We start from the raw sequence: 12699 nt of genomic DNA, 5'->3' as shown, positions 1-12699 counted from the left end.
TGCTGTGTTGCTATTTTAAGAGTTTCATGGGAACAGTTATCAGAAGACATGCTCGGCCTTCCCTAGGTCAAGTCGGTATAGATAAAATTTTATTAAGTAAGTATTTTTGAGGTTGCATATTTTGTGGGACGACCCTGGAGGTTTATCAGAGCTCTCATTGTCTACACTATGCTTTCCCCTCCAGGGGACTACTGATCAGATCTCTCAGGACACCGTTACACAGGCTGTCTCCATAGAGAATTTTGTTCTCCTTCATTATGATCACTATTTGTCACAGTAAAAAAAACCTAACCACTGAAGTCTTTATAATCTATAGACAATTTCTGTTGTACTCTGATGCTTGCCTGAGGGCTCTGCTATAAGCTACAGGCCAGAGAGGACAACCTCAGAGTCTCAAGGAAAAGGACTTAAATGTACCAAGTATCTGAAAATACTGATCTTTCAAAGGATAGACACTCCGGCAAAGGCTACAGAAATGACATTGCTTAGGTAGTTTCAAGCTGTGCGTGTGTGTGGACTGAGTCAAGATTTCCTTGGATTTCTGGATTCTTTTTAGTCTGGATGCAGATGGCTTCGTGAACGCAGACTGCTAAACCAAGAATCAGCAGAACAAGAATTAAGTACACAGGCCTGGATGCACCGAGGAGGGACATTTTACTGTAGTTATTTGGGAATACTGATGACGTTGTTTTAGATTTTTTAAAATTTTATTTTACAATTTATAATGTTGACGTTTTAATCTTCTGTTTTCTGGATATGGGAGGTGCCTTTTCTCCTACTTTTTATCCTCTCTCTAACCTACAATCTTGTAAACTCTGCTTTTATAAGCTAAATAGAAACATTAAAAAATGATGCCCAGTTTTCAATGATTCCTCCAGAATCCAGAAAGTAATACTGAATCCCCTTAATTTTAATGGCAATATATTTATTTCATATGCTGTTAGCACCTAGCCACAGGATATGGTCGGGCGACCAAGTCCTTACCTAGAACGTCATATTAGAGAACGATGCTCATTGAGTCAGATATGACGAGCCGCTCGAACCTGTGGAACCAGTGGCTACAAAGCCCTCCTAGGAAAACCGGCCTCGTATCGGGTGTGCAGGGTCCTGGCCTTATCGGTGGTAAGGAAACGACCAGGCCAGGCTCCTGGCCAATGTTGGAAACCTCGAGGAGGTCAACCAAGGCCTAAGTACTATGGGTGACATATGGCGGAGAACATTCGGGGCTTGGTCTCCGAGGCTTGGTATAGCAAACAGCAGAGGCTTTGAAAAGCCTGATCCAGGATTCCTTATAAACACTTCCAGGCAGGAGCGGACGTGTGGCCCTGACAGCGGTTGACACCGTGTGGCTCTACACTTGCCAAGCGAGCCAAGAACACCTGTATGATTAACACTCACACCACACAACGTCCACCATTAGGCCGAACCTTACGAGACCAACCTTCTTCTGTGGTCAAGAATAACCTCGGAGATCACTGTCCTACCGGAGAGGACGGGGGAAGGACTATCAGGCAGACGCGGTGAAAGAAGGAGATGGACCAAAAGCTCTGGCACCTTCACTGGAGGATCAGGTGTCACCTGGCAGCCCTCCTGAGCGACCTGGCTACAGTGCCCTCACCTGGCAGCGACCTAACCCTGCTATTGTATGACTCTGTATCCCTGGTAGGATCGCAAACGCGCCTTCCTGGTGAAGGTGCCAGGAGTCCCCTCCGCTGTGCCCCCCAAGGAGAGGTGGATCGACCTAGGCCGCACTCACTTCCACTCTCCCCTGCCTACGCACACGTCCGCTCTCTGGATGTTCCTCTCAATCGGCTGTACCATCTCGCTCCTTTATTAGTTAATGACTAATATAAAGTCTCCGACAGGTACTCTGTTGTCCTCCCTCCCTCGGTTGTCACTTCACACGTCGTCAAGTACAGAGTGCCACCCTTCTGCCTTTCAAGGGCAAGAAGGAAGCTCTATCTAGTCGAGCAGACTCATAACCCTGGGATTCCAAATGCATTTCATTTGTTAAGGCATCTTGATACGCATCAGTGATCCTGTAAAACCAAAATAAGCCACAGAAGGAACTGCTTTGCCTCTCTGGGCTGGCAGCAACATTCGGCAACAAATACATAATTTATGGGGCTCCAATACTGTTCATATTCCAGCACAGGAGCGTGGAGCACCGTGATGAATGCTGGATTCCAAGCTTTGTAATAAAGCTGCTCAGGGACTTCTTGATTTAAGGATTCACCGTGTAACCACCTTGCAGTTAAAAACGAGGTAAGAGAACCTCTCCAGGTTCACAGATTAAGGGTTATAAAGAATAGGAGACACCTTCTTCTTACATTCGTGTTTCATCTGACATCAGTGCGGCATTTATACCAGAAAGCATTTCAAACCCGGCTATTATCTCACGGCTGAGAGCTCCACGTATTGCACTGCGAGTGCTCTTACCGGTGCACAACACCCTCACTTTCACAACTACCAGGACCCACCATCTGCAAAGCCTACACTCACTAGGGATGGCCTCATTTCCTTTCTCACCAGCCCTAGAGGGAACATATGTCTTGTAAGGCAGATACGTGATCTGGGGGTCCTGATGACAAATGAAAATATAAGGCAGCATGATGACAAGATGGTGACGGCACACAACAGTAGCCCAAGCGTGGGGCACATCCAAGCACGGGGCCCTGTGTGCCTGGATGTTGGTCCTGCGTCTGATGCTCCTTCAGGAAAAAGGGTGGAGAAGCCTTTGTCCTTTTCATAGAAACAGATGTTTCAGACATAAGCTAACATCTGCCCAAATGTCAACCTGGGCCCTCTTCCACCTCCTGAGGGTCGGGGGCGGGGGTGCGGACATGACTCATAGTCATCAGCCTCCCAAACCTCCAGGCGCCAGAAAAGGCTTGGGAGTAATCCACACACACGAGGTCTTCCAGGTACGGGACACCTGGGTCAGCTCACACCAAGGGAGCCGGGGAGGATGTGCCGCCGCAGGAACCCCTGATCGCAGCCAGGCTGGACCTGAACTCAGGGATCCTGCCTGGGAGCACGCGCTATCCCGACCAGCAACACCTGGCTGATTCACTGGCTAAGGTGCAAGTTCACCTTAGCCACTGCCCTTCGGTCCCCCTGCAATTTCCTGAGAACACGGTACTGATCCTGAGAACTACGAGAGCCTGTTCATCCCCCGAGATCCAAACCAAGAGCGGCCCCTCCACGGAGACCCCCAGTTTCAGTCAGCCCGGCACGCGGTCGCCCCTTTACCCCATTCTGAGGCATCGAGCCCGTTCCGTGTAGTAAGCGACTGTCGTCCCAGCCACCCTTGCATCCCAAGTGCCTATACAGTCTGGTATATGGACGGAGCTCAGGAAACCCATGTTGAATACAAATAGAGGGAGTAGGTTCACGTGGCTCGATTTCCATTCAAAATGCTATATTCAGAGAGAAATAGGACTCTGAGCCAAAAGCCTGATTTTCAAATCACCATGATTTTTTGTTAACAAGAATAATTTTTTGTTAACCGGCACTTCCTAGCCCTTAAGGCTCATGCTGATTATTTTACATGCGTTTTATAATTTACGGTTTTTGATCATCTTTGAGGGTTTCTCTTTCCAATATTATCTTTATTTTAGAGATGAGAATACCGATGATCAGAGAGATGAAGAGTCCTGCCAAGGCCTACACAGCCATTAGCCGAGGGCAGGCTCAGATGCGCCTGGCCTGACCCAGAGGCCAGCGACTAACAGCCACACGGTATATATCACCTCCCCTCTGATAAGACTCTAGCCTCTCTGCAAACCCTCATTTCTAATTCTGTGATCTGTTATGCACTTAGCTCAATTAGAAATGGAAAAGACATCTCTTCCCCTGTATCCTAATAACTCTCTACAATGAGAAATGCTCCTAAATCTGAGATTCGAAGAGAGAAGGCTTGCTGTCCTTCCCCAAACCCAGAAGAGGATGAGTGTGAGAATTCCACTTCCTTTCCTCACTCTACACGCAATTTACCTGATAAGGACGGAAAGGTCCAAATTCATGAACAGCCCCTTTCTTTACCAAAAGGCTTCGAAGATGCTCGTAACAAATGTCTTACACGTGCTAAGGTCTGAAAAGGAAAACCAAGAGCCAGGACAGTGACCACATCCTCTGGGACCTACAGATCCCAGTCTTGGGGAAGATTCCACCCCAAGAATTGCATAGACCTTTACCTGTGCTTTAAACCACGTTACCATTAAATTAGGTTGCCACAAGGTCTCAGAGGCCTAAGAAAAATGCTGTTAGAAAGGGAAATTATGGGCAGCCCGGATGGCTCAGCAGTTTAGCGCCGCCTTCAGCCCAGGGCGTGACCCTGGGGTCCTGGGATCGAGTCCCGTGTCGGGCTCCCTGCATGGAGCCTGCTTCTCCCTCTGTCTGTGTCTCTGCCTCTCTCTCTCCCTGTGTCTTCTCTCATGAATAAATAAATCAAATCTCAAAAAAAAAAAAAAAAAAAAAAGAAAGGGAAATTATGGTCATAATGTTGGTCATGAAATGCTAGGCATTATCTAAGAATAAAAAGGGATGTAAAAAGCCCAATCCTTATTCGATTCGACACGGGCGTGGGACATTAGCTGTCCAGGTTGATGCCTCTGTAATACCCAGCCAACCGGTGATGGCCCTTCGGAGGTGTATCTGGTCCCTGACACTGAAACCGCTTCTTTGCCTTTCCTTGCACAGAGCTAGCAGCACACAACCGTGTTCCACTTGCTGCAGGGAATAAAAATACCTAAACGTTGCAAATGCAGCTAATATAGTGTAGAAGTATACTTTAGCTTTTCCCCCCTGGACCTGGAGACATTTCGTCACTCTAGTGCTAAAGCTCGCTCTGCTTTGATGGGATTTTTATTCCATTCAAAATGGGATCCAATCCCTTGATCACCAAATCAAATTCCTGGCAAAAATGTCCTATTTCCCTCCACATGATGGTTGGCTATTCCCCACAAGGTGGAAAGGCCCACCCGTCTGGGGGGTCTCCGGCCCGGTCAGCTCTGCCTCGTTGCCAAGCTCACTGATTTGGAGCTTCAACCACCAGTAGTCACGCTGCAGGGGGAAGGTAGGAAAATGAGGAACTGGAGGACAGCAAGGGGCAGCCTGGGGCCCCAAGAAGAAACTCTCTGTCCTCCAGAGTAGAAGGACGGAAGCCATCACGGAGGACAGTGGGGACCCTCTGTCCGTCCACGGGCGCCTCGGTGCGTCCCAGTACCCAGCGCGGCACGGGAGACCAAGAAGGCCGTAAGCAAGCAGCTTTCTCTGCCGGACGGACTCAACTAAGGTTTAGGAGGCCTCGTCGCCAGCTGGGGCCTCTGAGGACTCGGTATTCTCCTCTAAAAGAGGACATCTGGCTTCCCTCCTACACGTACGGGGTTCTTGCAAGACTCCACTGATGTATCTGTGTTTGCTCTCTGACAAAGTATGATCACTGAACACCAATCCTGTGGCCTACTCTCGGGGCAGAGGAATGGCGGTCAAAGTGGCCCTGTGGCTCTTTCTCGCCTGCTGCCATGGCCCCTTCCTTGCGCCCCCTTCTGTGAGTCCCAGCCTGACTCCACCTCGAGCACTCACACCCACGCAGACTGGGTGACGCCAGGCAAAGGCCTTCTGCCACCATTCCTGTTGGAAGCCAGTGTCCGCTGGCGGCTCCTGGTCTCACCAGCCTGCCACCCCCTAGGTCCTAAGGGTGTGGATTGTCAGGATGGCCTCCCAGGTATGGCCTGTTCTATGTTCCAAAAGGCCAGCTCTGTATTCCTTAGAAACTGGAAGACCTGTTAGTTCTGGTTCCATTTTTCTGGGGCTGAGAGGCTGTATTTCCACTTTACAGCTTCTCCTTTCTTACCAAACTATCCCGACCAACAGCTTGCACAAGGGCGCTGAGGATACCGTGGTGGGGCGTTGAGCACTGTCCTACTTTACCAGCCTCTGGATGGGTCATGCAAAATTTCCTGCAGTTTTTACTAACCACTGTGCAAACATAAAACTAGTTCCGAGCTAATCCGAATGAGCCCAACAAATATTACTGATCTTCACTCAAAACTGGCATCTCATTTCTCTGAGAGAACCTGACGTGACAGGAATTGCTTCGCAGATTAGATAATAATGGAGTTTTATTAAACAGGACTGTGTTTGGCTCCTCTTTTTCTTCACTTACAGGGATGACGTCAACTTTATATAATATTGAGGCCTGTCGCCTTGTCATGGAGATATATGCAAGGGAACGATTCCTCTAATGAGCGGATGACAAGGGCCAAGATCTGGCCCCGACAACAGGTCTACTCTCTCATGTGGGAAAGAAGGCTTAATCACTACTGCTCGAAGCCTCAATTCGAATACTAAAATAATCATTTGTGCGGAGGCCCTCCAAAATGGATATTCTGAACAGTTCGTACCTAATAATCCCGACGGTGGGCCCAACTACTTAGGAGAATATTTTAACTTTAGCATTTCTGGGTAGATTTACAAAAAGAACCAATATCGCTTAAAACCAGCAAGTTCCCAGGGCCTCACTCACACCTGTGTGTGGCTGCCTGGAGTCGCTGTTCACGCACTGGGAAAGCTACAGGTGAGAAACAAGTCAGGCTCGCCTTAGGGTCTGAGGCGGGCCTGCGGTTCTTCTGTGCCCCAGGACCAGTGGGCCGCGCAGGCTGGGGCAGATGGGAGCGTGGGCTGAGGGCCCCGGGAGAGCTGCCTGGGAGGCTCCGTCCAGCAGACAGAGGGGAGCTCCAGGACCGGAACGAGTCTACGTCCTAACAAATTCCTGGTGACTCTGCACACTGCAAAGTCCGAGAGCGGCTCCCAGGAGACACCGGGCTTTCTCTGCCCTTCCTCTCAGCCCTGTGAAATCTGCCCCTCAAAGAAGAAGACCCGATATGAGTCAAGGGGGGGTCCTCAATAAATAGTTGGCAAGGTACAAAATACACAGAGTGCGGATATTCCCTCTCCCCTTCTCCTCAAGCTGCCAGCAATCTTGCCACATTTGAACTCAATTGTAAAAACTCCATAGGCATCCACGGCTTATATTTTTAAGCTCTTTCTTCTCGCATTCTCAGATTTTTACTCTTAAGTCTCCCCGGTTCTCATTTTATTTTATTATTATTTCATTATTTTATTTTACGGGTTTTTGCAGGCACTCTCAAATCCTCTGTGGAATTAAATGAGGTATAAATAAATAAACATACTTACGCACTGGTGTAATTCAAAGAGGCCGTTGGTCATGTTCCTGTAACATTCCTTCCATGCTAAGATCCTGCCATAGTGACTAGACCACACGCCTTTGTTCCAGCTTTCAGCTGGCAATCTTTTCTCAGAGCATTTTTAATAAAAGCACCAGCAGCCTTACTTGTGTCCTTGGAGCTCGATGGCTGTTCCTTTTCTCCCACCGATGTCCCACATGATAACCGAGTGATCCGAGCTGCCCGAGAACAACACTCGCTGGACAGGGTCCCAACACAGGGCGGTCACCCCACCTGAGAGCAGAAGACACAGCTGGACATTAGTCACAAAGCGACAGTATTATTAACCAATAAATGTGAACGCAGAGGAGTCGGGCTCCAGGGCCGCTCCTTTGCCTACAGAACAAACAAGTAAGGCCCCAAAGAGAAAAGAAACTGGCTCCCGAATAAAAGTCCCTCCCTTTCAGCATTTCCCCCCCAAATTTAATGTACCATAAAATCAATTACTATAAAGACTGAAAGAAAAAGGAAAAGGCAATTAATTGTCAGACAAGGGATATAATTCGAAGAAGGAAGATATCACACTGCTTGGAAATATTAACCATATTTTCTTGGCTTCCGTCTACCTCCCACCCTCACAGTAAGAGACAAGAAGTAAATGGAGTTTTCAAAAGCTCAACTGGATTTTTTATTCTTGAACACAGATACAATTAGACTACAACATCAGAGTTGAAGATTTATTTTCTGTCTTTGGGAATTTAGATTTACAGATTCTGGGCACATCATCGACACCCTTGAGGGTCACTTTCCTGGACTGTCAAATGCAGGTGCTCAGGTGGCGACACATCTGAACATCTACATACAACTGCTACCGTTACTAATGGTGATGTTCACCGAGCCACCACCTGCTTCACGGGGCTGTGGTGACAGCCAGGGTGGATCGGTTCTATAGGATTCCTCTGAAAACTGCAGTGCGCGGCGCACACGCTACGTGGTGGCTACTGGCATTACTTCCCTGGTGTGACTATAAAATATTATGACGGATCTTTCTCTCTGGCAGTCCCCCTAAAAATCAAACTCCTGCATGATGAGAACAATATTAACTTTTTCCATTTAAGATGAGCACACTCACAAAAAAATAAGATGAGCACAAAGTCTACAAACACTTAAGAATCCGAGAAATACTCCTTTTTTATGTGATTGAAAAATAGGATATTCTGAACAGAACATAAAATAGCACAGCTTGTTTATTAGAATCTGACATTTTTCTTATGTAGATGATCAATTTGTTCTAATAAAGTGCTGTGCTTTAAAAGCTTCTCTTATATAATACACTATATATATATAAATAATATACAAAGTTTCTCTTATATAATATTCTCGAAGGGTTTTGTTTAAAGAAAAAAAAAGAAAGAAAGATTTTGCTTTTTTAACATCACAAGGGGAGGGAAAGTCCCAGTGTTCTGGCTCATGCTTGGTCCCTTCTCCCTACACCTGCACAACACTCTCCCGTTCCCCCGCCCCCCCTCGCAGTATATGCGCAGCCCACCTCCTGGAGCTCCCAGTCCCCTCCCCTGCTGCCACCCCAGAACCCAGTACGGGGCCAGCAGCACACAGGCTCTAGTGTTGTCTCTTGAATGAATGCAGGAGTAGATGAATGAAAACACAAAAAAATCTTTTTTTTCATCCACAATTCTTGTTACTTGTAATGCCTCTACTGGACTTACTAACTCTCCAAAGTTAGACAGGGTTCCTCCTTTGATCCAACAACTCTCCTGTCCCTTCCGTCAAACTCCCCGGTTACAGCAGTCCCCGCTTGTTCCCCGACGCGCGCTTCCTGGGGCTTCAGGCATGGTGGTCAGCTGGGTCCGGAAGCAGGCGATCCTTCCTCTGCAGGACCCTCTGACGCAGCAGTGGCCTAGCACAGCACCTCACACCGCCCCATCGTGCAGGCACCGAATCACCCCACCTCAGCACAAGAAGGGGGAGTACAGCACGGCGGGGCGCGGTGAGAGGGAGCGCCCTCGTTCACACAGCCTGCTACAGGATATTTCAACAGTGTGTCTGGGGCTCAGTACTCAGTGTCAGGCATCCCCTGGGGGCCCTGGGACGTGGCCCCCACAGATTAGGGGGGTGCTCTGTACTCTTCTTTTTTTTAAACCATTCTTCAGTATTTGACGATGTAATACTTCAGGACAGTCCCTCCTGTCACCCAAGGGACTGGCTTTATTAAATACCCGCAGCAGAGGGAGCTACTCGTCCACCTAAACCCTGATTCCCCCTCCAGCACACGAGCGCTCCCGGGAAAGCTGCTGTCCGCTAGGTACACACTCACCGGGCCAGCTTGCACCTGGCAGGCCGGTGACCAGTTCTCGCAGCCAACCCGGAACGTAATCTGCACCCTGTCCAGGCCACGGCAGTTAGGATGCCCCCTTTGCACCTTCTCTTTACACTCCCTCCTCAAGGATCCCAAGACTGCAGGGCACAGAGACTACATTCTAGGAGGAGCCCGGGGCCCTGAGTCACCACGTGGAAGAGAGCTGGGATTCAAAACCACCCGCGCTGGATCGTAACGTGGGCAAGAAATACCCTGCTGCATTAAGCCACCAAAGTGTCAGAAAGTGCTTGTTAGAGCAGGGAGCACTGGCTGTCACAAGGCCAGGTACGTACTGGGGTGATAACGAGGCCGGCCCAAAGGGCACCTGGGGGCTCAGTCAGGTAAGCGGCCCACTCTCGATTTTGGCTCAGGCCATGACCTCGAGGTTGTGGGGTCCAGCCCCGTGTATGGCTCTGTGCTCAGCGAGGAGTCTGCAGAAGATTCTCTCCGTCTTCTTCCACCCCGTGCTCGTGTGCTCTCTCTCTCTAAAATAAATAAATATGTCTTTAAAAAAAATTAAGGCTGGCCCAAGAGGAAGGTGAGAGTCACCAAAAGCTTCATCCATCAGACAAGCAAAAAGAAGTTACCCGTGTAGACTGTTAATGCTGACGCCTAATGTTTAAACAGGATGGAGAGGACCCCAGCTGGAAAGCCACTGCATCAGCCTCCAAAGCAATCCATTCCTAAACTCTAATTTGTGTTTTTCCAAGATGTGTCTTAGGTCTGAGCACTTCTTACCACCTCTACCCCTACCATCCTTGCATGAACCACTATACAAGTTCTTGGCCTAGAAAACTGAAAAGCGTGACACGTATTCTGTTGCAAAGCCTATGGGAGGGAGAGAAAGGCACTTTCATACCTCACTAAGGAGACTGCAAACCGGATACAACGGGGAGGCCACATCCAACAAGCCGGGGAGGCCACATCCAACAAGCCGCACCTGAGCCACCTCACTTCCCGGAACTTATCTTGAGGATCCCGTCCCCATCCCCATCCCCATCCCCATCCCCATCCCCATCAGGTAACACAAAGACACACGTGCACAAGGAGAAGGCTCGGGTAAGAGGCTGTGTGAAGGAACCCTGGTCCGTCCACACAGTATGCAGCAAGAGCAAGAACGCACAACGCACAGATCGCTTAGGTGGACGGCAAGTGATTTCCAGGACATACTGTAGAATGAAAAAGGCAAAGTGCAGAAGAATAGCTACACTGTGCTACCTTTCATCTAAGGAAAAAAGGGTAAATGAAAAATGAAGAGATTTGTTAACGTCAGCAGGTGCACGGGAACAGAGATGGGAAGAATCTATCTTTTGTTTGGTTCTGAGTTTTGGGACCATGTTAATGTTTCACACCCTCAAAAATTAAGTATATAAAATCAACAAGGAGTGTGAGGCAGGGACAGGGTGTGGACCCAAAACAGAATATAAACAGAAACAAGTGGACCTAACTGTATCACAAATGAAACGCACAGGCTGCGGGGGGGGGGGGGGACACTGGAAAGTCACCTTGGGGAACAGGAACCCTACTACACACCCTAAGGCAAGATGTGAGATTTGTACACGAACATAGTACTTGAGTTAGTAGGTCTGCATATGGGGTACGTGGGTTAGCAGTCCTGAAGCTATCCTCCTGTGCATAGTTTAGGATCGAGCAAGTAAATATGCTGGGGAGTTTCTCACCATTATCCCAGGAGCTGCAGTTGGTGGGGGGAGGACGGAATAAACTCCTTGGTGATGGACGAAGCGGGCAGTCTCAGGATGACCTCACGTGCGTGCACCACCCCCCCCCCCAACACACACACAAAGGTACAGGAATAGTTACAGACATGTGAGCACACACTCGTGTTTTCCAGCCCTGTCCCCAGGAGGCCGTAGAAGCAACGATCTCCCCAACAGTGAGCACTCGTAGCACCCAGATTTTGGCTTCTTCTTCATGGGTGAAACGACAGCTGCAGGCTCGGCTAACTCTGGGGCTGAGGCCGGAGAATACAAGACGAGCCGGGAACACCCCGTGGTATCAAAGGTGTGTGTGGAGTCCCAGAGTAAAGGCCACAGAAGCCAGTGTTGCCCTGGTCAAATCTGGGGCGATGTGGGCAAGAAAATAAATAGGTGGTGGTAACGGGTCCTCACGCACAGAAGTAATTAAGAACTCGTGAGCCCGTACTGGTAGGAACAACTGGAAAGATAAATAAGCACGGGGGAAGCAGTTTCTCCTTAAAGTCAAACTGCAACCGAAAGGCGAAGAGCTAATGACTAGAAAAAGCAGAACCCGTGAGCGCCACAGTCCTGTTTCTCGTAAGAGCCATCGGCGGATAGTAAAGTTACTGGGCAGGAATGTGAGGAGAAACAGTATTCATACAGTTGCAGAGTATTTCCTCATAAAATACTCATGAATTTTAAAGGGTGACTGGAGTGGAGAAGCCCGGGAGACACACGTGACCCCATGGTCGACGTGACCACCACCAGAGACGGGATAAATCAGCACCACGTGCCCCCCCACCCCCGCCCCCCGGAGAAGGGCTAAGAGCACTTCCGTGGCCTTCTTGTAAAAAGTGCACAACCTGGATTTAACCACGAGGACACAGCAGACAAATTCAAAGGGAAGGACGCCGCAGCAGCGCTCGAAGACCGCCGCGGCCCCGCAGGACCAAGACTGGAGAGCTGGCTCCCGTTGGAGGAACGCCCCAAGACGGGAGGCAGGATGGCACCGGGGGAAAGCAAGGAGCCGCTGGGGTCCATCCCGGCTGCACTAGGCGTCCCAGCGGGGCGGCTCTCGGAGGCTGGCCTAGCAGTTGTAAAGCACAGCACTTGCTCAAATCAGTGCAGCAGGCACGTACTGAGCACCTTCTACGCCGGACACCGTGCTGGGCTCTGTGGCTATAATCAGATCAAGTAAGACCCAGGAAGACCCAGACCCTACACAACACAAACGGAGCATCCGACGACGGGCGTGCACACTGGGCCTGGTGGGCCGTGCTCTCCGGGGACGTGGGCCACGCCGTCCACCTGGGTGCCTGTCTTACCCTCTCCCACTCAGGTAACCCGTTCTCTCTCCAAGGTGGGGTCAGGGGCCGCCTCCCGCGGACGCCCCCAACACTCTGGGTCCCCGTGAGTCCCGGCCTCTGTGTGCTTC

At 49.6% G+C, this 12699-nt stretch overlaps 1 protein-coding gene across 5 annotated transcripts in view; it reads right to left on the bottom strand.

The window, feature by feature from the left end:
• The window catches only part of WDFY2 (WD repeat and FYVE domain containing 2), a 162222-nt gene that overhangs the window by 10998 nt on the left and 138525 nt on the right, over positions 1–12699 (bottom strand). For all 5 annotated transcript variants that reach the window (XM_072783236.1, XM_072783235.1, XM_072783238.1 and 2 more), the window contains one exon: positions 7358–7484. In XM_072783236.1, coding sequence (XP_072639337.1) covers positions 7358–7484 — 127 coding nt within the window. The remainder of the gene's footprint in view (positions 1–7357; positions 7485–12699) is intronic.

Source organism: Canis lupus, chromosome 17, assembly GCF_048164855.1.
Source record: "Canis lupus baileyi chromosome 17, mCanLup2.hap1, whole genome shotgun sequence".
NCBI lineage: Eukaryota > Metazoa > Chordata > Mammalia > Carnivora > Canidae > Canis > Canis lupus.
The sequence above is the reverse complement of the archived record's forward strand: the minus strand, read 5'-3'. Positions and strand labels throughout refer to the sequence as shown.